The 27,835-nt window shown below is 45.4% G+C and overlaps 1 protein-coding gene across 3 annotated transcripts in view; it reads right to left on the bottom strand.

Annotated features, from left to right (window-relative positions):
• Positions 1 to 27,404, bottom strand: part of THSD1 (thrombospondin type 1 domain containing 1) — a 49,784-nt gene extending 22,380 nt beyond the window's left edge. The window contains exons 1-5 of one of the 3 annotated variants that reach the window (XM_029210416.1): positions 27,324 to 27,404; positions 24,222 to 24,371; positions 19,774 to 20,739; positions 8,278 to 8,436; positions 668 to 2,265 (exon numbers count right to left, since the gene is read on the bottom strand). In XM_029210416.1, the coding sequence (XP_029066249.1) occupies positions 914 to 2,265; positions 8,278 to 8,436; positions 19,774 to 20,739; positions 24,222 to 24,279 (2,535 nt within the window). In that variant the 5' untranslated portion in view covers positions 24,280 to 24,371; positions 27,324 to 27,404 and the 3' untranslated portion in view covers positions 668 to 913. Of the gene's footprint in view, positions 1 to 80; positions 2,266 to 8,277; positions 8,437 to 19,773; positions 20,740 to 24,221; positions 24,394 to 27,323 lie in introns of those variants that run through there. The other 2 variants (XR_003791757.1, XM_029210417.1) reach the window with 2 other exon arrangements.
• Positions 27,405 to 27,835: the final 431 nt, after the last annotated feature.

The raw sequence follows: 27,835 nt of genomic DNA, 5'->3' as shown, positions 1-27,835 counted from the left end.
GTACTCCCCATCTGTGTTCTGTTTGACCAGCAAAGAAATAGTAAACGTCCTCTATTTAAAAAAAAAAAAAATACACACACCAGTTTCAGAATGACACTCCTGGGGTCCTGGCTGCAGCTTGGTCCAGGAGCACATAGGCAGCATCCTGATGCCAGGCAGCATCCACTGCCCGGGTTCCAGTTGATGCTCTCCTGGGAGACAACACCTTCCTTTCCAAAATGTTTACTTTTTGCTCAGAACAATGATGGACAGGTCTTCATTTGACTCACTACCTGAACGATCAGCTTCTTATATTGTTTCTCCAAAGCAGAACTAACTCACATAAAGTTTGTGTCGAGTCCCCAGCACTCTTTCTTGCATAGAAAACAGTAAGATATCACCCAACTCTGGCCTGAAAGTTCTTCTGGAATATCTTGTGGTATCACCAATTCTAGGTAACCTAGGCATTGACTTAGTCAGATATAAAACCTGTTCAATACTGCCCACGCAGGAGTCAAATTCTGAAGGATTTAAAACTTAATAAATTACAGTTCAGGGTTGTATTGGCGAGCTTACTTTGTTCCAGCCCTTCTTCCTGTTGAAACTCTCAGGTTTGTTTCAAGTTGGAACCTGCCAAGTTGCATCTTGTCATTTTTCATATTCACAGGAGAGACCAAGCCCTATTGCACTCCTGTTTAAATTTTTATTATCAGAGTTAGCAGTAATAAGCCAATAGAAACAGGATAACGAAGGGAAAAGCTCCGGATAACTAACTTCTTCCTTATGAATTAAAACACATGCGGACACCGGTGTCAGTTACCACCTCCCCACATCCTGTCCTGTTGTACAAATAGTTACCCAGAACAGTCCACAGAACAATGCGAGCAGCTGGGCAGAGGACCCCTGTTGTGTGAAGTCTCAGGCTGATCTCGGTCTAGATGACCAGCTTCTCCACACTCAGCGTACTCGTGGTTTCATCCTCTTCGTTTGACCCAAAATATCCCGGGAGGTCCAGCATCCCCTGCTCCGCCTCGGTGAGGCCGAAGGATGTGTTGTCGTAGTAGGCGAACTCCGGGTGGGCGGGGAAGCTCTGACACTTGTCTTTCCGACACTGAGAAGGGCTCAGAGGACTGACCCTCTGGTAGCTATCTCTGGGGGCCGGGGAGGAAGGCCGCTTCCTTGAGACATTCCTGTGACTGGGGGACGGTCCCCTCCGAGCCCGGTGAGGCTCCGTTCTCTCACCTCCCGCCACGAACCCTGCCTGGCGATCCCCCAGGTCTGGTTTCCTCGTGGGCTGCCCCAGGGTGTGGGGTTTAGGGAAAGGGCTTAACGGGCCAGTGCTTCCACCTGCCCCTGGACAGTGGTCCCGTTTCTCCGGAAACAGGGCCGCGCCTCGACTCGGGGGCCGGACTCGCTCTCCCGTCTGGTCCCACGTCCGGCTCCTGGAGCTGTAGGCGGGGGCTGGCCGGGGGGTCAGGGTGGACAGGCTCCGCTCCCGGAACGGTCGGGCCTGCCTGGCCTCGTGGAAACTTGCCGTCCTCCGGAAATGGGACCCCCGGGGGTGGCTCCTCATCTGCGACTTGCGGAGGAGGCTCTGGCTGGGGCTGACGGCGCAGCTGGCCGGCGAGAGCGGATGGTCCAGCCGGGAGGGGGTCCTGTCCCCGGCGCCGACCGCGGGCGGCTGCTCCAGGAACGGGGATTTGAGGCGGAACTTGCCGGCCGCGGCTTCTTCGGGGCTCTCGGAGCCTCCCGGGGGCGCGGCGACGGTGGCGTCGATGGCGGTGTCCGTCAGGGGGCTCTGGGACACGTGGTACACCTTGGTGGTCTCCGTCAGGCCTTTCTTCTTCATCTCCTTCAACTGCTGCTGGGCCAGGCGGTAGCTGAACAGGGGTGGGATGATCTTCTGGCCGTTAGACTGGAAGCTCTCGCTGCCCGAGGTCTCGTCATCGGGGGGCGCCGGCACGCTCCGCCGGTAGGTCAGAGGGATGCCCTGGCCCGCGGGGCTCCCCGCCGGCCCGTCGCCCGCATCTGAGAAGCTGCCACGGGGCTCGCTCAGCTCGCAGATGTTCTCCTCGTCCGAGTTCTTCCGGCAGCCGGGCGCGTGCAGGGAGTTGTGGCGGACTGGGGTGCTGCACTTGGGGGCGCGGCCCAGCTTCCGCCACAGCGTGATGAGCACAGTGGCCACGATGATGAACAAGCACAGGGATATCCCAGTGACCGTCACGATGTTGTTGGACTTCACGGGAGTCTGGGGCTGGAAAGGAGACGGACTGGATGGCTGGAAAGCTACAAAAAAAAGAAAAAAAAAAGGAAGAACGAATGCATTCTCTAGTATCGTTTTCTCTGCCTGGGTCTAAGGTCTCTGAGTGGCTCGCTCTAATTATGTAGCAATTAAAGAAGGAAGGAAAATAAACAAGGACTGGGATTTCTGGTCTTACATATATTTCTGCAGGCAGGCTTTTAAGCCAAGCTGAAAAACAGACACTGGTAGAAGCGAGGTGAGCAGATGAGCCACAATCAAGGTGGCTCACTGGCTCTTGCTGACACTTGTCCCCAGTTTTCTACAAAGAAGCCTCATGAACGTTTCAAGGTAAAAATCAAGGTTTTTCACTTAAGGTAAACATGGGATATCTATAATTAAATGTACCTTTGAGATGCACCTCGGAAAATTTCTGCCAAGTGTAACACTTGGGATGCAAAACAGTTTAGGCAGGTTGTAGCTCAATTTGCACATCTCAAGAGAAATTAACAGGTGAAAATAAGTCTTCTGGCAATATACTACAGCTCACTTTTCCCTCCCAATGTCCAGGAACTGCCTTTCCTAAGTGCTGACGCCTCTGCTCTCTCTCTCTTGTTTTCTCAGCTGTGCACTCCCCTTCCTACATTCTATGTGGCATTGATTTTCCTTCTTCTTCCCTGCTCTCTCAAACTGGTGTGCCTCACAGTCATCAAAATGTTTCACCAAGGCTCAGACGCCACCTGGGGCCTCAGCCTGTAGTACCCGGGAACCCGAGACCACCCAATGCCACCAGGCCTCACCTCTCTTTCCTCCTTGGTCACTGTTCGCCATTCAAGCCCTTCCAGTCACATGTCCTCTATCTCCTCCTCCCATAGTCTTATCCTCACCAGTTCTGTGCTGCATCTCCATCCTCCCACTGCTCCCCTTCCCCCTTTCCACCGCACCCTATAGGACACCTATAACCAAATTCCTCACGCTGCAGAAACTTTCTACAAAACACTGTGTGTCTCCTTGCCTGACCTGAGGACAGGCCATCCCTCAGGGCACAGCCTCCCCAGCTCACTCTTGGGTGAAGCTTTATCAGAAGCAGAACCAGAAGCAGGGCGTGTTCCGCAGCCTCCTCATTCCTGGCTGCCATCTCAGCCCACTTTTTACCTCCGTGTAGAAGTTCTAATCTTCTGACGCCCACGCCATCCACCCAGACCACCCTCTACCCTCTACCCCTCAACTCTGTCATCTCCCCACCTCAGGGCAAACATCAGTTACTAGCACCTGGGTCCAGTCTTCCTCACCATCCCACAGTTGGGACCATTCATTGTCCTTCCAAGCTGCCATACCTTCCCATTGTCTGCAGCTGCTCCTGTTCTGAAACCTTAAAGCTTCACAGCCCACTTTCCGGCTGTATCCTCCCCTCTCGCTCACTCATTATTCATACAACGGTTACTCAACCTCGCTGCAACATCTGATTCTCCAACCCCTCCATTTTCTCTCCATCCGCCAGCCACCTTCTGCCCTCACTTCTCTCCCTACACCCAGGATCCATCACTTAAATCCTTCTACTGCCAATCATCTCAACTCTCTGACCTCTAACACGGAGCTGTATCCCTTCCCCTGCTCAGAAGCAAAAGTCTGTTCCTAGAAAAATCCAGGCACGTGGATTATCAGCTGTTGCACCCCGGCCCCTGAGCCCTGGAGGAGGAAATAATGCACCCATGCAAGCCAGAACCTTTGTGCACGGATGGCACCCAAACTTGACTGCCCACAAATCCTTCCGCGGGTTCCTAAGCAACTCTCTCTTCCATCCCCGACAACAGTGCTTCAGAGTTTTACCACCAATCCTCTTCCTCAGCCGTCTGCTGGATCACAAAAGTTAGAAGCTATCAAGCAAGTACACCCCCAGGTTCTTCTGCCATCCTCTCCTCCCCCATAAACTCAGCAGCAGACACATCTCCATTTCCCTCTTTCTCTAGGGAATTAGTGGGAGAAGCGTCTTCCCATAAAGATGAGTCCACCAGGTGCTCTCTAGGCCACCCTTCTCCAGGGGGATCATCCCTCTGTACCTATTATCTCCAGCTTCTCCTCCGTGCAGCTCCACAGAAACATGTTCAAGCTCTTTACACTTTACAAAGATCTTTCTAGAACCCTCTCACTAATGCCACAGCCATATCTCACTCCTTGTCTTCCCAGCGGAACGTACAGAAAGAAGGGTCCACATGTGCTGACTCCTCGTCACCTCTGGCTCCTGCAACCTGCCCCTAGGCTTCCAGTGAAGCAGCTCCTATCGAGGTCATTAACCATCTAATAGCCAAATGCAAAGGAGTTCCGTCCTGCTATTCCTTGAGCTTTGCAGCATCGGCTACTGTCCGACCCTTCCTGTGATTGTTTCTCTTCTTGGTTTCAAGAATTCTCTAATTCGGAGAGAAGAACATGGACTTTGGAGCCAGGAGAGCTAGATCCCATCCTGGTTCCACTAGCTCTGCTCTCTCCATAGACGTCCCACCGACACTTCCACCTCCACACGCCCAGGACTCATCGTCTTCCCGCGGAACCTGCGCCTCCTCTGATACATCTGATCTCACGGGAATGGTGCTGTGTCCTGCAGCTGCCGGTGCTAAAATCCTAGGCCCCACCCGCGACACTCCCCTCTCCACACTCGCCACATCCACAGTCGCTGAATCCTTCTCTCCTCTGCATCCCCACTGCCAGTGCTCCCTTTTCCCCCTGGGTCACTGAAAACCTCTCAACAGCCCTCACTGCTGCCACTCCTGGCCCTTCTGATTTGTACTCCACGCGACAGGCAAGAGATCCCTCCGCAACACAGGTCCAGTCTTCAAGGGCCCTCGGGATCTGGCCCCTGCCTACCTGTTCAGTCTCATTTTGTGCCTTTTTATTTTTTTCTTTTGGCCACGCTGTGCGGCTTGTGGGATCTTAGCTCCCCGACCAGGGATTGAACCCGGGCCCTCGGCAGTGAGAGTGCACAGTCCTAACCACTGGACCGCCAGGGAAGTCCCCTGTCCAGCCTCATTTCCCTCACTCCCTCCTGACACTCTATCCTGCTGCCACATCAAACTCTTGCCAGGTTCCCTGGGTTTCATAATACGCCATCGTCTTCCAAGCTTTCATCCATTGCTCCATTTGCTAAAATTCCCGTTCTCACCTAGTTCCCCAGGTGATGCCTATTCAGCTCTCAATCTTCAGCTCAACTATCACCTCCTCAGGAACAGAGGTGTTCCCAGCATTGTCACAAGCTTCCACAGCAAGCTGTGGATACCTTTCTACTGCACTGGATATGCTATGCCTGCTTTGGCGTCTGCTGAGCTGCTGTACCATAAGCCCGTTCCAGAGCCACGGCTTATCTCTACACCCCCAACCCCAGCCAATGACTGGCCAAGAGTTGGTACTCAATTAATGTTATATTCATGAATAGATTCATTATTGAAAAGATGGTGGCAAAATGACCAACACCCCATCAGACGGAACGCGGGCGCAATGGCAACTGGATCCTCCCATCTTCGTGGTGAACAAGACAGACCAAATGAACGTAGAACTACTTCACTCAGACCTTGGCGTAAAAACATCCTTTCAAAGCCAAGCAAAACTCTAGACTCTCAACCAAGTCAAAGTAGTTGAATGATGAAAGACTCGTTCCCTGACTGATCACGTCTCCGTCTGCAGTGGCTGCTCCGTCAGTGGGTCGCAGCATTGCAGATGTACACGTGGACCTCTTAGCTGTTACACTTGCCTCTGGCTGGAACCCTTCAAAACCGCAGCTGGAGAAAAGCCCCAAAGCTGCTGACCTCACCCATCTCTGCCTCATCTTGTCTTCCCTCTTTTCCTTGAAGGGAAGGAGACTTCCTGACGCTAAGCAGCCTGCAAACAGATCTTTACATTTCCAAGGAGTGGAAAACAGGCTGAACTGGAAAAAGAGAACAGTTGGAAGAAATGATCATTTTTATCCACACAAGCATTTATTTTTTTTCTGAGGACCACTTATAGTAGAAGTAGGGGTGCCTGTAGCACTTCCCCTCTCTGCTAATTTATAATGTACAAATTTCCAGTTCCCACCCAGGATTAAAGAGATTAAGATACCAGAACGTGAAATAATACCACACAGCCTCAAAAACTGGTTGCTAATTCCAGGATGGTTGTAGAAAGCTAGACAGGCCTGTACATCGAGGCAAAGTATTCAAGATAGGTGGCTTAGCATAAGGTCAGATCTAGTCCGCTGCTTTCTAGCTTTATGGTCTTGGGCAGGTGGCTCACCCTCTCTCTCTGCTGCAAAGTCCTCACCTGTATGTGTAGATAATGATGTACCGACTTCATACGTGCAAGGCACTTAGAAAAAATGCCGGGCAGCAGCAAGCTCTCAAGATCTGAGCCCAGCATAAGAATCCTTGCCATGGGCTTCCCTGGTGGCGCAGTGGTTGAGAGTCCGCCTGCCGATGCAGGGGACATGGGTTCGTGCCCCGGTCCGGGAGGATCCCACATGCCATGGAGCGGCTGGGCCCGTGAGCCATGGCCGCTGAGCCTGCGCGTCTGGAGCCTGTGCTCCACAACGGTGAGAGGCCCGCGTACCGCAAAAAAAAAAAAAAAAAAAAAAAGAATCCTTGCCTTGTAGAGTTATTGTGAGCTTTGAGTGAGATAATGTAATAAATGGTTGATACTGTTGTCCCTTCTAAAAGTGCAGTAGAAGCCAGGGGCAGCTGATTTTTAATTCATTTGAGTATTACAGAACTCTAGATGAAATATCTTAATACAACACGCCATCCCAGAACAGAGAGGAAGAAGTTATACACAAGGAAGGAGCTGTGGAGAGTAAGGGGACTTGTAAAGAAAAGGGCAGACAGAGAAGAGAGCCTCAGAAGACAGTGTGAGATACAACTGGAGAAAGAACAGATTCAGGGTGGGGCTCAGGGCTGATGAAAGAAGACGGTAGGCTGGAGGCTGTGAGAAGAGCCTGGGTCTGAGGTTGTAATATGAAAATCACAGAGAGAGAATGTCCTCAGGATGCTGGAATAAAGGGAACAAGGCCTACAGCACTGGCTGGAAAGAGGAGACAGCAAGAATTTTGTAAGGTCACAGGTGGGGATGCCAGGTACCAGTGTTGCCAGGTGCCAGTGGTCTTGGCTACAAGGTGCTCTGAGACCAAACACAAAAAAACACTTCTCCAGATCCCAAAGGGACAAGGAAACAGGGATGGTCTTCAACGTGGAATTGGAGAGCGGAAGGAGTCGGGACTGGACAGAAGGACTTCACCTAAGGGTCAGGACCACAGCAAAGGCTAAATGGGGAGCTGGCTGTGTCTCAGAAGGGGCGATGGTGTGTGGGAAGAGCAAGGATCCTTTTTTTACTGTAACCTGTGGCAAATGAATGGGATTCAGCTCCGTAAGCTGCAGCAAACCCAACTGAGTGACCTGAGCACCACACCATAGACCACGCACATCAAATACTCACTGAGCACCTACAAATGGGGGTCATTTCAAGATGCTCAGAGGATGAAGGAGGGGCCAGCCCCCAGGTGATGGCAAGATGAACTTCCCCACCTTCTCCTCCTGGGCGGGGGCAGGGGGGAAGAATAAACACAGAGCCCTTCAGGGGATAAGATAGGGTGCCTTGCCTCATTTTGGACAAATAATGTCCATTTTGGTTTCCTGGGGCTTCTCGGAGATGAGGAGGTGAAAAACTCTTTTTTTAATGTTTTCCCACAATTTCTGGGGGGGAGAAGTAAAGGAGGGAGAAACAAAACCAACAAATATCGGGAAGAAATCATCATCCCTCCCATGTTTTGTATTTTTAAACATGATTTCGTACGTCTGAATCTTTCATTTACACCGATGTCCTTGTCATTTCCCCATCTTCGACGGTGTTAAGTCCCCTGTCATCTCCCTGGCAAGACACCCCCAGTCGCAGACACACTGAAGGACACAGAGTCTGTACAGCCAGCAGCAGCAGCGACAGAGCGTCGAGTCCACTCCTGAACTCAGACTGGCGACTGTCAGGCAGGGCTGGGTTCGACACTCCCTCTGGGAAGAGGCTTGCGAAGGAGGACGGATACCTACCCGCACAGTCCTCCAGGGAACACGGGGAGCTCTCCGAGGACGTTCCAGGGCAGCCAGGTCGGGAGGGGGAGGAGGGCAGGCACAGGCGGCGACGCTCTCTGACACCGTCCCCACACGTGGCACTACACTGGCTCCAAGGCTGCCACAGTCCCCAAGTTTCTGCAAGGACATCGGCCAGGCTTTTAATGCTAGCTCACTTGAGAATCAGAATTTAACTGCACCCAAATGAAGCAGCAAAACTCAAATCTCAGGCTTTGAAAAGTCAGTAAAGAAGCACATTCCCACAGAAGTGGAAAGCTGGAATGTTGCTGCTCCCCCTACAACAAAGGAAAGCTGTATAACCTACAAAATATCAACCTTCCTAGAACTCTTCAGAGAGCTAAGGTCACAGGACAACCAAATGGCCTGAATTCGAAGGAAAGACAGACTCCTCCAAGGAAAGCCAGGATGCAAACACTGCTTCCTGGGGCAGATGCCAGGCCTCATACAAGCTGGAGAGAAATCATCTAAAAATATAATGAACCGCCAGAAGCCTGGTGTGGGCTAGCATGAGAATACAGAACCCCTGGGAGCCGCACTACCCAACTGGGAATTTGTGCCCACTTGCAGGCTCTTCTCCACGGGTCTCACCAGATCTTCACAAGGAGGACCGAGGGCAGGCACAAGACCAGCGAGAGCCTCCCTCATGGTGGAGGCCAAGGAGGGGGGGAGAAGCTTTGTGGAAAAGACACAAACCTCACCCAGACCCTCCTCCCCAACTGCTCCATCAACAAAAGCCCAACCACTGGGGACAGGGCAGAAAACCCTGTCACTCTAAGAGCAGCAGCTGAAACCTAGTGCTGCCAAGGAATGGAAAAAGAAGAAAATCTTTCACCCCTAGAGAGGAGGAGGAAAGACCCTGGGCCCACACTTATACACAGCTTCTACCACCGGCAAGGGGCAGGGTCATTACAAAGCCCCATCCTTGAAACTCAGAGGCAGAGCACTTGCCTAAGACTAAAGCTGAACCAGAACAAGAAGATGTTCTTCCACTCCCATCACCTAACACCCACCCTGCTCCAGGCTAGCAATTACCAAGTAAAATAACAAGAGTCTACTGCTGGGGGAGAGGCAAGAGTGACAAGGAAAAGCCTTTCTGATGTGCAGGCTCAAGCCTAAAGTTGAGGGTGCAACAGAAGTATGGAGAAAACCCTCTGGCAACCCAGCTCCTACCCTAAACACAAAGCAACATTAGAAAATTTTGAACTCGATCGTGCACTGAGGATAGCCATAGCAACAGCAAAAACTCAAACACAGCTCAATTCCTTATTATACTGACCCAAACTCCACACTAAAGTCCTAGCATAAATAGGGTATGCCAATTTCCAGGCATAAATGCTATTTATCAGTGTCTACAGTTCTAAGAAAATGTCCAACTTTCAACCAAAAATTATGAGACATACAAAGAAACAAGAAAAAAACAATAAAATATCCAAGTAATTAAGATAACCAGACTCAGATGTGACCCAGATATTGGAATTATCAGAGAGAGATATTAACTATGATTAATATGTTAACGTTTTCGTGGAAAATGTGAATAAGATGCATGAACAGATGGAAATTTTCATCAGAGAATTGTAAACTAAAAAGAGTTCATCGGAATGCTAGAAATTAACAGCATGGCAACAGAGATGAAGAATGCCTTCTAGAGGCTCATCAACAGACTCAACATAGCTGAGGAAAGAAACAGTGAAACTGAATATATATCGACAGAAATCACTCAAACTGAGACACAAAGAGAGAGAAAAAAAAAAGAGTGAATAAAACAGAACAGAATACCCAAGAGTTGTGGGACAATATCAAATAGTTTGTCATACATATGACTAGAATCCCAGAAGAAAAAGAGACTAATGTCCAAGAAGTCTCCAAAATTAATGAAAGACACCAAACTACATCCAAGATGCTCAGAAAACATGAAGCAGTATAAACACAAAAAAGCAAACAAACAAAAAAGTTAAACACACTACAAACTGCTAAAAACTAAAAACAAATAGAAAATTTTGAAGGCTGTGGAGGGAGAGACGGGGCAAGGTGGAATTACATCACATACAGAAGAATAAAAATCTGAATTATAGCACACTTCTCATCATGCAAGCCAGAGATAATGGAGTGACATCTCTAGAGTACTGAAGAAAAAAATCACCAACCCCAAATTCCATATCCAGTGAAAATATCTTTCAAAAATTAAGGAAAAATAAAGACTTTTTCAGATGAATGAAAATTAATAGAATTAATTAATTCTACCAACAGACCTTCATTATAAAAAATGTTCAAGAAAATTCTTCAAGCAGAAGGAATGTGATACCAGGCAAACCTGCATCAATATAAAGGAATGAAGTGTGCTAGAATTAGCATTTATAGAGGTAAAGATAAAATTTACTTCTTATTTTTAAATGCTCTAAAATATAATTGATGATCTAAAGCAAAACAGTAGCAATGGGGCTTCCCTGGTGGCGCAGTGGTTGGGGGTCCGTCTGCCAATGCAGGGGACGCGGGTTCACGCCCCAGTCCGGGAGGATCCCGCATGCCGTGGAGCGGCTGGGCCCGTGGGCCATGGCCACTGGGCCTGCGCGTCCGGGGCCTGCGCGTCCGGGGCCTGTGCTCCGCAGCGGGGGAGGCCACAGCAGTGAGAGGCCCGCATACCGCAAAAAAAAAAAAAAAAAAAAAAACAACCAGTAGCAATGTATTATGTGTTTATACCATATATAAAGTAAAATGTATAACAATCATTCAAAGAATGGGAGAAACGAATTGGAATTGTACTGTTATAAGGTCCTTACACTATACATGAAGCAAGATATTATCTGAAGGTAGACTGAGAGTAATTAAAAATGTACGCTGTAAGCTCTAGGACAACCACTAATAAATATTTTAAGGTATAAATAATAAACCAATAGTGTGGTTAAAGTAATTCATAAAAAATAGTCAACTAATCCAAAGGAAGGCAGATGAAAAGAGGAAAAAGAAACAAAGAACAGATGGAAAAAATATACAACTACCAAGATGGTAGATCCTAATCTAACCATACAATGATTACACTAAATATAAATAATCTAAACACCAATTAGAAGACAGAGTTTGTGAGACTGGATAAAAAAGCATGACCCCACTATATGCTGTTTAGAAGAAACTCGCTTTAAATTTAAATACATAAATAGGTAAAAGGAAAAAGATGGGAGAAGTTATACCTTGTAAACACTAATCAAAAGAAAACTAGAGTGGCTTTATTAATATCAGACAAAGCAGACTGCAGAACAAGGAGTATTACCAGAGATAAAGAGGGACGTTACATAATGACCAAAGGGTCAATTCAGCCAGCAGCCTTAACAACCATAAATAGGGATGCGACTAACACCAGAGCTTCAAAATACATACTACAAAACATCCCCAGAACAGTCATTATTGATTGACAAATGCAAACATCTCTTCCAAGCATATAAGTAATCACTGCCAGAGAGAATAATTGAATAATTCCCTACAAATAATTATCCTAAGTCCCTTCTCTGTGAGCACCCATCCAATCCCAAGACCTACCAGGTCATGCCCACACCAGGCACAAGATATCCTCTGCATAAAAGTCTCTCTTCATCGTTATGGACAAAAACTCACAATGCAGTCAAGGGTATACAAAGCACTACAAAAACATACGGAAAACAGGCAGGGCAGTTACATTCTCAGGTGAGCCAAGTGGTGCAATCTTTGGAATGAGTCATGGCATATGACTTCTTTAGAGCAATTAAAAGTCTCGGATTGTCACAAGAGTGGGAGCATTACAAACCAGTGTCCTGGACCAACATCAGCTGAGGTGTGGTAATTATGTTCCACCCAGAGGTCCAGCTGAACACAATGTTGGTTCTGTGCCTCCCAGATCACTCTGTGGCTCCTCAAATGGCAGAACAACAAGGCAGCTTTGTCCTCAAGCTTCAGAGCTGTTCAGACACTGAGCTCCCAGTGCTTGCAAAGCTTTGGGTATCTCATATTAAGTCTCTCTGAGCTGAAGTATTGTGATTTAGTTTTTGAAAAATCTACTGGTAATTCCACCACTGTGAAATCTAAATTGAAAAGTCAATACATAGTTTATCCTTCTCTTGTGCTCATATTTAAGACCACAAAAGGTAGAATTACAGAAGCTGAGAATCCTTTTTTTATTCTTTCTTAACTCTTCTTTTACTTTACGTAGACATTATTTAAATACATAAAGTCATTTGTCAAACTAAAAACAAAAATTCCATTAGTGGGCACCAGGAAACAAAAAAATCAAAGTTTTGATAAAAGCATGAATCTTAATGTCAAAAATCTCACTTTCAAATGTGTTTTTTTTCCTTTGAAAGTAAAATTATGGCTGGCAGGATCATCAACAATTTAAAAAATAAACATTTAAACTAAGTTTTAGGTTCTTTTACTGCTAAACCAAATTAATCGAACAGAAAACAAGGGAAATCACTCAAATAAAGCAATGAACAGACTTAATCAGCCAAAATTTTAAAAATGCCTTAAATACCTCTATTTGTTCCCTGAAGATTTCTGTTAATAACACTGAGGAAAATACTTGGCAAAACAGGAACTCATTGGCCAGCTATAGTTCACATGTTACAAATGAAGAATAAGATGACCACTATTCTAAACAGTAGCCTTACTTCATGAATGAAAGGCTGTTTTGTTTTGTCCTGTTTAGATGTCCATACATGCCCTCCCATTGCTTTAACAAACCTGTGTGACCAGGATAAATGCCTTTCAGGCCACTCTAGAGGATATTAATTCTGAATGAGCAAAATGTGTCTGCAATAAGAAAAGGGAGATTTGTTTCCACTTCCAAGAATATCTGAAGGAATACAGAGTATGAAATATTCACATCTGCAAGATATTTCACTCAAGAGACTAAAGTAACTAAACAAAACGTCCTTAGAAGAAAATTCTATTAAAAAAATAAAGTTATTATAAAACATACAAAAAAAAGAAAGAAAATTCTATACACATGAGTAAGTAGCCTAAAGCCACAGTGGGAACAAAGGCACCTGGATAAGCAGTTCAGGTTTTCTGTGTCCCGCACAGGCTCATTCATATTAGACCAATCATGCTTATGCCTGGGCCAGCGGGCTCCAAAGTGGGTTACATGTCTTTCAGGGGGGGTGGGAAGCACAAGGTGAACCCATGAGATGAGGAGGAAAATACTGGAACTTTTTTGATCTAAAAGTTTCATATTGTTTAATATCTAGATTGATAGATGATTATATGGGAGCCAGCATGCAAGAGTGGGAATAGCAAATGCTCAAGCCAGTCTAACCACCAGTAGTGGGTAAGCCACCAACCTTGGAAAAATTACTTAACCTTTTTCTGTGCCTCATTTCTTCACCTCTAAAATTGACAATGCAATAAGCCTAACTCATAGGGTTATTACAAGGATTAAATGGGTTAATATTCATAAAGCACTTAGAGCAGTTCTTGGTGCAAAGTAATCACTATATAAATGTTATTATGTCGGAAAGTCACATACAGTATGTCAGCTATTCTAAAAAAAAAAAAAAAAAAAATCCCAAAGAAAGAGCAGGAGTTACACCAGGTGGAAGGGTTCACTGGTTCATTCACTTTCAGAGAACTGCGGAGTATTAAACCACCTAAGGGCCTGCTTATATTAAATTATATTCTCTAGTTTTAGGTGAATTAAGTGGACAAATGGCTTATAAAGATTCTCACAGGGTTTCCCTGGTGGCGCAGTGGTTGAGAGTCCTCCTGCCGATGCAGGGGACACGGGTTCGTGCCCCGGTCCGGGAAGATCCCACATGCTGCGGAGCAGCTGGGCCCGTGAGCCATGGCCGCTGAGCCTGCGCGTCCGACGGGAGAGGCCACAGCAGTGAGAGGCCCGCGTACCGCAAAACAAACAAAAAAAGATTCTGGCAAAGAATTAAAGATGATACAATAATTAAGCACCTGCAAATAAGAAGCAAATGACAGGATAACAGTACTCCTCTTCTTGGTAAAAAGCTCTTGTTCAGTCACATTGTGACGGAAAAACAAGACCATCTAATCAGAGAAACAAGAAGATGGCCAACAAATTTAAATTATCAAGAAAACTATGTGTTAAATGTGTACAATTTTTACTTGTCAAAAAAACTAAGTAAAAAAAATTATGTGACTATGAATTTATACCCTCTATCATTAATTCTCAACTTTGCCCTAAATACATATTTTGCATTGAGATGCAGGGTCCGTTATCCCTTATCTGACAACCTTGGGGCAGATGAGTTCAGAATTTAGAATTTCTCAATTTAGACTTTTGCATGTTATTACAGCACCTGTGCCAGATATATTACTAACACTCCCCTAGCAGCATCCCATAATCACACACATTAACGCTTCTGCAGACAAACACATAAACATTCATACGAAGTAGGATAAATGAAGGTCACAAATAATCATGTTTGACATCTTTTTGCTGTAAATCAGTATTTACGGTTTTAAGGTCCTAAGACATATTTGGAAAAAGAGACAAACATATCAAACCCTTTATTCCCCTTCCAAAAGGAACTAATGAGAAATTCATTGTGAGTCGGTGGGTCACACCTCATGGTAGGTTCAATGGGGTTCCTGAATGATGCCATTTGGCAAAAAAAACCCAGTCTTTACTGGTCAGAGCTGTCAATTTAAATGGAAAATGAAAAGAACTCCATTTAGTTATAAACTTTTATACTAAAAACACAAAGGCACTGAGTTTCCCACCACTGCCATCAATTTCACTGATTAACCAGAGTCCCTGTTGGGCGGCCACATAGAGAATCTGGGGTCTCCAGGAATGCTTAGCCCCTCGAGGTACTGCTTCCAGCCCTACTGCCCGGTCGTGTCTAGTTGCTGCAGCCCCACAGGGAGCCCTGAGCACCCTCAGCCTAGACACAGAGCATCACTCCCTGTTCTGCCCCTTCCCAGGGAGAACCAACACAAAGACCTCCTGCTCCCAAGGCCTTTCATCACGTGGCCCGAATTCCATTACTCCCCTTGGTTTGTTTCCACTAAATTCAGTCAATTAGAATATTTTTTCCCCTCTAAGCAATAAATTCTTTTTGAAATGGCAAGCATATCTTGAATGATTCGTTTAACATAATTGTTTTTCTACTGATACCTAGCTGAGACATCAGAGTGCAATTTTCACTTTAATAAACATGTACTGAGTATCTGTTAATGTGGCAGGTGTACAAAGCGGGCCAAATAAGGATCATAAATAGCTTCCTGGCAGCCCAAGTCGGCTTCTGTCGCCAAATGAGCTTCTCCAATCTGGGGGCAGGGTGGGGGAGGGGAGAAACGTGGGGAGAAAGACCCTGAACAAGCAATGACAGAAGTGATAAATGCCATGAAAGAGGAACTAAGGATGCTGGGCCAGCATACAGCGGGGAGTTTACCTAGTCTGGGGTTGAGGAAGAGTCACCCAGGAGACTTGGAGGACGGGTTAATGTTAACCAAGTGAAGGTGGGAGGAGGGTTGCCCAGTCTCCAGCCCATCTGTGGATGCCCATCCTCATAAGAGTGAGGTGTCAAGTGAGGTGACTGATAAGTTTTCAGCAAGGGAATAGCCTCAGCTGACCTGAATTTTCAACAGTCCCTCTCTGGCTTGCCTTGAGAGAATGAAATGTACGGAGGGAGGGAACCATGCGGTATCAGTGGAAATGGAGAGACGTGCAGAGATTGAGACACAGATTTTTTAAAGAGACAAAATCCATAGGACCTAGTGATTTATTCATAGGAAGTGAAGAAGAGGAAGCCTCCTGGGTCTGGGGTTTGAACAATGAGACGAGGTGGAGTCCTGTACTGAGGAGCAGGTTTAGGGGGTGAGATGATGCGTCCAGTTCCAGATATGCTGCTTTTGAGGTGCCTGGGAGACATCTAGGGGGTGACAGCTATTCAGCACTTGGATGCGGGGGAGAGATACCAGCATGGAGTCACCAGCATCAGGACAGTAATCACCTAGCGAGTGTGTGAAGAATGAAAAATGTTGAGGTTCTAGTATAGGATGCAGAAGTCCAAGCCTTAAGGGATGCGATGGGGTCATGGAACCAGCTGGCAAAGGAGACCTGGAAGGAACAGCCAGGGAGGTAGGGGGTAAACAAGGCAAGTGTAATGTCACAGAATCAAGGTCAACGAAGATACGGACTGGAAAGCATCCCCAGAGTTTGGGACCTGGAAGTCATTCGCTGGCTGCTTTAGTGAGAGCATTTGCAGGGGAGGGGTACGGGTTTGGAGTGGGTTGAAAAGTGAATGGGGGTGAGGAAATAAACCCCAAAGTACAGGTGGGTTTTTCAAGAACCAGGGCTATGAAAGGAAGACGAGAGAAACAGGTTGTGCTCTGGGGGAGAACCAGGCGATGAGGGGTGATTTTGTTTCGTGTTTAGATGAGACAATTAAGTACATTTCGAAGTTGATGGGAATGAACCAGTAAAGAAGGGACAGTTAGAGATGGAGGAGATAGGGGAATAATGATTAACAGAAGGTTCCTGATAGAGCAGAGGGGCTGGGACCCCCAGTGGAGGGGAGGGTTGACCTTGTACTGGAGGAATGACACTGCTTCCCTGGGGACAGCAAAGGAGGGGGAGATTGCGGGATGGCTGCCTGCAGGCTTACGGATATTTTGGTGGGAGGGTGAGGGAGCTCACACCTGATGGCTTCCCGCTGCTCTGTGTGGCAGGAGCAAGTCAGCTCAGAGAGTTAGGCAGGGGCGCGGGTGAGGTCCGAGGAGAGCAGAAGAGGGCCGCAAGAGCTGCTGTGCAGGGCAGGAGCAGTGAGTAGCACGGTGGGCAGCACCGTGGGCCCAGGGAAGGGCGGAGGCCCGGCCTGCCCGGGTGCAGTGGGCGGCTGGCAGATGGCTGGATCCACGCAGAGCCGGGGGGTGGCTGGGTGCAATCAGAAGGACGTCGGGGCAGAGGCGTTTAGGGTATTGGTCGGAGAGCGATTAAGGGGATGGGCCACGGAATCTAGGCTGGAGGGAGAGGTAAGTGCAAGCAGGGAAGTGGCCAGTGGGTGGGGAGAGAGTCAAAGGAAAGGGACTTCTAAGGAGGAGTGAGTGAATTTGGAGCAAGAAACACGTGGGGCACTGAAGCTGCTCAGAGGCTTGGGCCGTCAGGGAGCACAGGCTTAGCGGGGACGGAAATAAGAGCATGTGTAAACGATCAGGACAATCCCTGCCAGATTAACCTCGTGCCAGGACCGGGCTTGCACCCAGGAAAAGGGAAAGAAACGCAAAGAGGAGCCTGGGGCATGGATGGAATTGTAATAACCCCACTTCTTTGTGATTAGGGAGGGCGTTATGCAGAGAATTCAAAATTTAAAGAAGTTTTTAGGGGCTTCCCTGGTGGTGCAGTGGTTGGGAGTCCGCCTGCCGATGCAGGGGACACGGGTTCGTGCCCCGGTCCGGGAGGATCCCACATGCCGCGGAGCGGCTGGGCCCGTGAGCCATGGCCGCTGAGCCTGCGCGTCCGGAGCCTGTGCTCCGCAGCGGGAGAGGCCGCGGCAGTGGGAGGCCCGCGTACCTCAAAAAAAAAAAAAAGAAGTTTTTAGAAATCTTTCTTTGAACTCTCACTAAAGAGGCTTCGTTCTTAAAATGAAGGAGGTAAGAGGAAAGAGACATGCTTGAGGACGTTCTAGAGGAAGTGAAAAGCTACTAAGTACAATTTGGGATTTAGCTTTGAATTCTGATCATACCTGCCATGGACTTGCCATATGATGTAATAACAGAATTTTTAAATACATGTATAAGAATGAAATTAGAACACTCTCTAACACCATACACAAAAATAAACTCAAAATGGATTAAAGACTTAAATGTAAGGCTGAATACTATAAAATTCTTAGAGGAAAGCATAGGTAGAACACTCTTTGACATAAATCGTAGCGATATCCTTTTGGATCCACCTCCTAGAGTAATGAAAATAAAAACAAAAATAAACAAAAGGGACCGAATTAAACTTAAAAGCTTTCGCACAGCAAAGGAAACCATATACAAAATGAATAAACAACCCACAGAATGGGAGAAAATATTTGCAAATGAAGCAGCCAACTCCAAACTGTACAAACAGCTCATACAGCTCAATATCAAAACACACAAACAAATCAATAAAAACTGGGCAGAAGATCTAAATAGAAATTTCCCAAAGAAGACATACAGATGGCCAAAAAGCACATGAAAAGATGCTCAACATCACTAGTTATTAGAGAACAGCAAATCAAAACTACAACAAGTTATCACCTCACACCAGTCAGAATGGCCATCATCAAAAAGTCTACAAACAATAAATGCTGAGAAGGTGTGGAGAAAAGGGAACCCTCTTGCACTGTTGGTGGGAATGTAAATTGGTACAACCACTATGGAGAACAGTATGGAAGCTTCTTAAAAAACCAAAAACAGAGCTACTATATGATCCAGCAATCCCATTCCTGGGCATATATCCAGAGAAAACCATAATTCGAAAAGATACATGCACCCCAATGTTCATGACAGCACTATTTACAGTAGCCAAGACATGGAAGCAACCTAAATGTCCATCGACAGAGGACTGGATAAAGAAGATGTGGTACATATATACAATGGAATATTACTCAGCCACAAAAAAGAATGAAATCATGCCATTTGCAGCAACGTGGACGGACCTAGAGATGATCACACTAAGTGAAGTAAGTCAGAAAGAGAAGGACAAATACCATATGATACCACTTATATGTGGAATCTAAAATATGACACAAAGGAACTTATTTACAAAACAGAAACAGATTCACAGACTTCAAAAACAAACTTACGGTTACCAAAGGAGAAAGGTCGGGGTGGGGGAAGGATAAATTAGGACTTTGGTATTAACATATACCTACTACTATATATAAAATAGATAATCAACAAGGACCTACTGTATAGCACAGGGAACTCTACTCAATATTCTGTAATAACCTATATGTGAAAAGAATCTGAAAAAAGAACAGATATATATATGTATATATATATATATATATGTCTAACTGAATCATTTTGCTGTATACCTGAAACTAACACAATATTGTAAACCAACTATACTCCAATATAAAATAAAAATTAAATTAACAAACATAAACAAATAAAATACAATGTAATAATAGCTGACGTTTATCACTGCTTCTTACCTGAGGCACTGTGCTAAGAACTGTACACATTGATTTCACTCAATTCTTACAACTCTCTGAGGTAGATACTCTTATCATCCCCACTTTATTGATGGGGAAACTAAGACCTGGAGCAGTTAGTTAGGAGTGCGCTGGGTATGCTAACCAGTACTCTTCATTTTTCAGGTAAGGATGCTAATGCCATTTGGGACATTATGGGGAGTGAACCATAAAAATGATGGTACCGTGCATAGAAAATCAAGTTCACCTAAATTCAAAATAATAATTTTGATTGCATGAAGGCACCAATTTGATAAAAAAAAATGTGCTTTAAAATCTCAGTACCAACCTATATTTCTCTGAATTAGCATGCACTCCTTCTCCTTTGCAGAAAACTGGCTTCTGCTTGAGACGCCAAAGTCAAAGCAGTATTTATTCCTCCCCATGTCAAACAAAGTGCAGTTGAATACTGTTCTTCTTTCTCCCAAGGTCAGACTGTTTTCAGCCAGCCGGATGGTCCTTTCCCCAGGGCGTCTGGGGGCTTCCTTGAAGACAGCGATCACCCCTTGGACAAAGATGCATGGCGGGGGCAGTACCCTCACCTCCACCCCGGACTCACACGTGAGCTCTGGCGCCATCACCAGTGCATATCCAAACTTCTGGGCCAGGTCAATGGGGCCTGTGGACGTAATGACCGAGTCCCGGCCGAGCAGCTTCAGCACCACAGTGACATAGGCTTCCGGCCCCACAGGTGCACAGCCAAACTCAACCCACTGGCCTTGAGCGAGTTCTGCCCTCTTGCTAGCCCTTATCTCCAGCGGCTGGCCCTGACTCATTCTTGCCTCCGGAAGGCTGTTGGTGAAGGTGACATCCACCAAGATGTCGGGCTTGTCCACGGGGAACAGGCACAGCGGCTGACTGGTAAAAAGGCCCACCTGGAAGGTGCCTTCGGCCGCCTTGGATGTCCTGTTCAGGTCAACATGAAAGACAGGCCATTCCACCTTCAGAAAGGCGCTCCTCTCCCACCAGGGGACCGGAGGGCTGCTGTCTGTGGCTTCCAGAGTCATCGTGAACCGGTAGTCGCCGGCCTCCTTGAAGTAGAAGCACTCAAACTCAAGGGTCCCCTGGGACTGGTTGGTCAGGAGGTATTTGGTGGTAACAGTCTGATTGGTGTTGGCCTCCAACAGCAGGACAGAGACATTCCTCAGCGTCCCATTGGCACCATCCAAATACTGGAAATCCACAGACACTGTCCTGTTGCTTAGTGCTACATGGCCCGGTTCCCCCAGAAGGAGATATTCAGCTTCTCCAAGAACTGAAAGGAAATGGTCAGAGTGGGGTTTTAAAAGGAATATCTGAGCAGCACTATTGGTGACATCGATGGAAACAGCATTTCAGACACAAGAGAAGTTTGAACTGAGCCGAGGATAATGCAAAATGCTGCTGAGTGCTGACTCTGGGAGCTGCGCCCTGAGCTGCTTCCATTCTAAAGTGGCTCTGTTCCTTCATCTCCATTTTTTATGGTTTTGTTGAAAATAATGAATTAGTGATAAATACTCTGAATTCACAACAGTCAACAAGGTAATACATCAGTGATGAAAACCTAATAAGCAAGAGTAACAACTGGCAAGTCTCATGATAAAAATCCAACACTTGACTTTTCTCATTTTAGGCATATTGAAGTGTTTAGGTATTTGGGGAAAATGGATTTACAGTGAAATAAAAGAAAGCCTGATTTAAATGATACAATATGCACTGCGCTAGATTACTTAAAATGGGAGACCCTAAATATACAGCTGACCCTTGAACAACATGGGCTTGAACTGCACAGGCTCACTTACACACACACACAAATTTTTTTCAGTAGTCAGTACTACAGTACTAGACGATCTGTGGTTGGTTGAATCTGCAGATACACATAGCAGATACAGAGGAACAGCAGATACACGGGGCCGACTATAAATTATACCTGTGCAGAAGATCAGAGCCTTTAACCCCGTGTTGTCCAACGATCAAATGAACTTCTAAGTTACTGTTTTCTGACATTCAAGACAAGTGCTTGAGCATTTTCACCAGTAAAGGAAACAGTGCCTTTCCTTTGTATGAGGTAGAAATTTTTAGATGAATAAGAAATGTTGACATTCTATCCTGCATGGGTTATTCAAGGGATAGAGTGAACATTTATGGAATAGCTAAGCTTGTCCTTAGCAATTTTACTGACATTACAGTAACTGCTATTGGCCTAGATAGGACAGATGACTACTGGCCCACAAGTGTCACTATGTTAGGATCAATTCTATCTTTTTTTAAAAAGAGACCCATCAGAGCAGCTGAAGTAAAGAGTGGGAAGAGCACAGACACACAAGAATCCCTGTTTCTATTTTGAACCCTATCCAAATACATATCAAAGGAGACAGAGTTTGGCAATGCATCCATCAGCTGGCCTGTGACTAGGGTAAGAAACATTCTAGATTTAAGGAACTGCAGTGCCCTTTGGTTTGAAAAACAACATATGTAAGAATGAATTTATGAGTCTTCTTATATATACATGATAATATAACATAATATTATATTAATATAATAATAATGTGTACATATCATATATGTCCAAAGGACAATATGCTGTTTAGGCTGGTAGTCTTTAAATATACTCAATCAGTGATTATTCGACGATTCACTTTGATGGACAGCAGAAAGCAATACAACGCTGTTAATCAACTATACTCCAATAAAAATTTTTAAAAACAGACGATTCAAAGATATAAAAAAATGATTATTAGAATCAGCACATGAAAATATGGGCACATAAAGGTTTGTTTTAATTAGCTCAGCACTTCACCCACTTCTTATTTAAGATGAGGTGAAATAAAATATATAAAACTTGGATAGGCCTGAATGCTTTATCAGCACTTGCTTGAAAACCTTAATAGGATAAAGTTGTTTGCTTTTTTTTTTTTTTCTTTTAGTCAGTACAGAAATTGAGGGACACTCCCTTTTGGACGGAGGTAACTCATCCAAAGGCGGCTGCTTTCGGTGCAGCTTGTGTGCTAGTTCAGAGTGGACCTGACACTTTTTTGTGAACAGGTGGCTGAAGAGCTTCCAGTACTCACAGCAGCCCAGGAAGGACTGCTGAGAACAAAGGACCCAGAACAAAGCTCATATTCATTTGAATCTGATGGGGCAGAATGGTTCTGTGATGCATTTTAAGAGTGAGAGGCACACCGCACTTAGTTAACTAATGAATTGTCAGTGACAGGGACACCGATGAGGCAGATCAGATTCTGATTTGATGGGCAGCCTGTCGATGAAAGAGGCACACATGGCCCTTTGGAAATGGAGGAAACAGACGCAACGGACGGGTTCCAACAGCAGCCGAAAGGAGGTGTGTACTGAAGAGGGAACTTGCTGCTTTACTCTCAAACTCTTGCTTTTACAGGCAAGAATACACTCTCATTTAGAAAACTACAATTTGGTTGTACCACATCCTGACTACTACAGTACAGTTTTCTCCATTCTTTCATTTCCTCTCTCCCCATTCCTTTATTGTATTTAAAGGAACTTGTGTCTCAATATAAGCATGTTGCTTTAAAAAAGAAAAAACACTAACTGGTAATGGTATATTTTGATCAAAGTCAAATGGAGAAGAAAAAAAAAATCCAAGTCTATGAAAATACCTCCTTTTCCAGTAGTAGCCTTTGTACTCAACTTGTATGCTCTATTTTATGCTCAATCAACTTTTATTTTTATATTGCAGTAAGATAACCTGCTCTCAACAATAACAAACGTCCTTGCAGACTGTTTAAATGGAAATTTTTGATGTCTTTATCATTATGAAACAAAGCAAGCTTTTATAATTTTTTGAATGAGGCTGTTACATATAGAGCAATCTATTTTTAAGTAGGGATAAAGGACTTTAAAAGAAATGATCCCAGATTGGTTTTCTGCAAGTCAAGTGTCTTCTTGTTTAAATAAACTTCTTAAAAAATAAAAGACTGAGTGAGGAGACTCACTGGACAAAAGTAACAGTACACACTCTGGTCCATCCAACCGATATTACACGAGCCAGGATTCTCTGTTTCTTGAATGATAATTTCTTCATCAATTTGAAAACAGTTTCCACTCTCATACCACCAACTGCTTAGATGTCTGAAATACTTGGAAATCATCAAGAGAAAACTGGTGGGTATTATATGGTTGAATCTACTGGTTCAGTAGTTCCATAAAACTCTCTGAGAAATGAATTTTTAGTTGAATCAAGATGAATGAAGAAAACTAACATTAAGCACCTACTATGTGCTCATACATTCAGGTATTTCACATTCTTGAGTTTATCTTATCATCATAACAACCATGTCAATATTGTTGCTGGTACAGAAAGAGATTTAGAAACTAGACAAAGGCACACAACTGGCAAGGATTGAAATTCAGATTTGTTCCAAAGGTATTCCAGCAGCAAACTCTCTTGTCAAGTGAAATCTCATGTAGAACTGCAATATATAAAACATCACTTCCTGTGTGTGTGAGTGAAGTTTAAACATATAATACTGAAATACTAGGAAATCAATCAAAGAGTACTGAGGGCAACATGCTTGTCTCCAATTTGTGAAATGAGTGTATTTAAAGTGAAATTTGAACCTTAAGAGAACCCAGGGTTGCAAGAATCACAGTTTAAAAGGCACTGCAGTGTAGTCCCTGCCCCACCTCCTTCATGTAGGGGCATCGACATCCATGCATTTATAAACCCTCCATTTATGTTTCTTCATTGGTACCCACAGCATAAGTACACACAACACTCACCATAGTCACAGAGCACCACCAACAGTAGATTTGAAAAGTCTTTCAACATTTGTTTCATTCTGATCAGCAAAATCCCAGGTCTTTGGTCTCCTCATGTCCTTCCTCACATCCAAATGGTGAATTTTTCTTCAAAAACACCTGAAATTAGAACTTCAAAAAAAATGTTGGCTCTGTTCAGTGTGATTCATAAAATAGTAATCCTGAGATGACAAAACCATTCTAAGAAGTCAAACTGCCTAGTTAATACTGAAAAGAAAACAGCAAGGACATTACTGTTCCCCCAGGGAAATGATCTGTAATTTACATGTCCTTTCCTTCCATTATAGCTCACCTGCTAAGAACTTTCAGGTCTGCCCAACACCAAGACTATCTCTGCAAAACACCACGTCTCTTACCTTTCTAGCACATCCTTAAATGGAGAGTTGGTTGTTCTCTGCTTAATTTCATCAAAGCTCCTTGCCAACCTGGATAATATTATATCTTCACATATTTATGTGCTTGGCAGAGTTAATATGCCAGTTAATCGACTGACTAAAAAAATTTTGCCAAACTTTCGTTTTGCATCGTGCTGTGTAGATCTGCCTTGCTTCCACAAATGGGTTTATGAACACTGTCCTTCTTGCACAATTGGTGTGTTATCTGGATTGCTTCATTTCTGAATGCCTAGGAGCTATATCAAAACTATCAAACCTTTAAAAAAAATATATACCCAGATTATTGCAATTAAATAGGAACTCCAGGTGGTCCAGACTTCCCTTGGTTAGGGCACTCTAAAGAGAAAACAAGTAACAGCTATCATCTTTGTCAGCCTTCCAATACTTGTTGCTGCTGGCTGGCATGCATCAGGAGATGAGTGATTTCATGCAGCAATCTTCCCAGACCACCTAGGAGGGCAGGGAAGGCCTTGATGGCCTGTGATTCAGAATGATTTGTGGGAAGAGGCACTTATTTTGATATAAACAGACTATTAGACAACAGAATAAGATGCGGGGCATTTAAGAGCCAGTATTTTTCATACTTGAGTCTAGGAAACTATGGGGTACTAAACATAAACAAATATATATTTTCTTAATGTTTACACTCCCCTCCATTATGCAGTTAATCTATTTTTAATAAGTATATTATATTCCAAATATACGTATGTCACATCCCTTCGGATAAGACAGAAATTAAGGGAATTAAGAGGACTGACTGAAATAATCAAAAATTCAATGGAAAGGAAATTGGTGTGTCTCTATTGGCTTTCTTTCTGTAGGAGTTGGTTGAGCAAAGGAAATGCTGTACTTCCTCAGAGAAGCAGAGATCGGAAGTGTAATCATGCAGATAATTAAGGCTCCCACCCTCCCCAACAAAAAAAAAGAAAATTCAGTTTTGTTGGAATTAGGCATGGATTTGACCCAATCGTTTCCTTGAATATGAATTGGGAAACTTCACCAAAGACAGCAGGTGAGCATCATCGTATCTCCAGGGCAAGTGTGGGCACTTAAGGCAATTAAAATGCTTCCTTTTAGTCACTGCTCCTCAGTAATCAAAGTAAGGAGAAACAAGCTATCCCTGGCCCCCAAAAGTTGTACTGGCTTCTCCCAAATTGCTTGCTTCCCCATGACAACCATTTTTTGAAGACGTTCTTAATCACAACTGATTTTGTGTTTATAACACATTTTCTTTCTTATGAAAAAGACTAGTAAAACAGAATAGTGTCATAATCTATATTTAGAGCTGGATGGAAATGGAATTACAAGATAATCCAGGCTACCTGAAAACAGGCTGCTTTATTTTATAAGCCATAATATGGTTTACATAATATGGATTTTTTTTTAATGCTCTCAAGCTTTTGAAAATTAATGCTGACTTTTTTTTTCACTAGCTCAACCACTAATTTGAAGATGTTAACAGAGCATCCCAGAATGGAATGGAATGCCGGGTAAAAAACCACTACGTTTTTGTTGTTGTTTTAAAGAAAACAGCATGCTTCTTTAATTTTTTTTAAACCTTGCTTGCTTATTTTCTTCCAACACGTGTTCCCAATACCACAACTGGCTACTTACAATGTTTAGCTTGAGAATCATTTTGAGAAAATAGGAACTTTAGGTGTACTTTATACACATTTTTTAAAACTTCCATATAGCATTCACATCCATAAACGTTTATAGACAAATTCTAAATGTATCAGCTAGAGGGTAGGAGGAAGTTGTGAATATTCTCAGTGGCTCAGGGCACCACGCTAAGCTCAGATCCCATGTTTTTGCTGAAATCTGCTAAGATACACGCTTCTGTATCCCCTATAGTGTCTTCAGAGCTGCAGAAAAAGAAACTGAATTATACTAAACACCATGGGACCAATGATTTATGAAAGAATAAAAGGAAAAACAAAAAGAAGCAAAGTGATCTTGTCCGTTCTGACAAACATGCACACGCTCGAGTGTATATCTAATAGTAATATTTATTAGGAGGAAATCACTAATTCCAAAGCGGCTCGGGTAAACGGGCTGTATTTATATATTCGGGCCAATCGGCGAATATATGCCTGGTCCCACGGGTTGGATGCTGCTTCCTCACATCTACTCAGCTGTGCGCTCCCCACATCTACTCAGCTTTCTCCAGGCCTGCGAGTCAAGTTTACGCTTGGAAATCTAAGGCTGCCGGTGTCCCCCCGCACAACATCTCTTAAAATGAGGACCGTTTTGCAAGGCACATATCTCATACTGCTTGCATCCCAGTAAGGATTTCTTTATGGAAAGAAGCAAACCTGTTCTGAAACGCAGAGTATCCCAGAAGCTGTTCTTCAAGGGTCCCAACTATTCGGACTCAACACCCATCAATCTACGGTCAGCCTCAGACACTCGGCCACACCTGCGCCAGGAGGGCGCCGAGTTCAGGTTGAAGTCGGGACTCAGAGATGCGGAGACGACACTTTTTAACGCGTGTCCCTGGGGAGTGAGCACCACGGAGCGAGTGAAGGGGACCGGGTGCGTGGAGAGAACGGTCCCGTCCACCAGTGCTTTCCGGCGGCGGGGAGGGTGGGGCGGAAGGGTCCCGGGAGCCGCCGGGGACCCCGCGGTGGGAGCTCCCGCCGGGTAGCTTCCGGAACGCTCTTCTTACCTCTGGGACCGGCGGGCGAGGTGGCGAGGTAGGCGAGTGGCCTGGGCCGCGATGAGGCAGCGTACCGAGCATCCCGCGTCCCGGGACTGCGTCCCCCGCCCCCCGCGCGCCGCTCCCGCAGCCCCGCCCGGGTCCGCCCCCGACGGCGCGAGGAGGGCGGCACCCGGCGGGCGGGGGGGGGGCCTCCGGGAGCCTGCGAGGGCCGCCCCGCCCGCTCTGGGCAGCGCATCCTTCCCTGCCCGCGCCCGGCTGGCCCGCTACTGGACGGGAAACCCGGCAGGAAACGCGCGGCCGGGGAGGGCCCGCGGGGAGGGGACGCGGATGCCAGCCACGCACACCCACCGCCCACAGGCGGGAGCCGGGTTTAAGGGCGAGCCGGCAGTCTCCCGGCATTTCCGATCCATCACTTCTCCCCCCTGCTCCCCCGTGTCATTGTCTTCTGGGGGACCACAAGTCAGGCATGGAAGTGGTATAACAGGTGGGCTGTAAACTTTGTTTCCCGAATGTCACTG

Source organism: Monodon monoceros, unplaced genomic scaffold (genome assembly GCF_005190385.1).
Source record: "Monodon monoceros isolate NGI ecotype Baffin Bay Population unplaced genomic scaffold, NGI_Narwhal_1 Super_Scaffold_8, whole genome shotgun sequence".
NCBI lineage: Eukaryota > Metazoa > Chordata > Mammalia > Artiodactyla > Monodontidae > Monodon > Monodon monoceros.
Note: the sequence above shows the minus strand (reverse complement) of the source record. Positions and strands in the feature narration are given on the sequence as shown.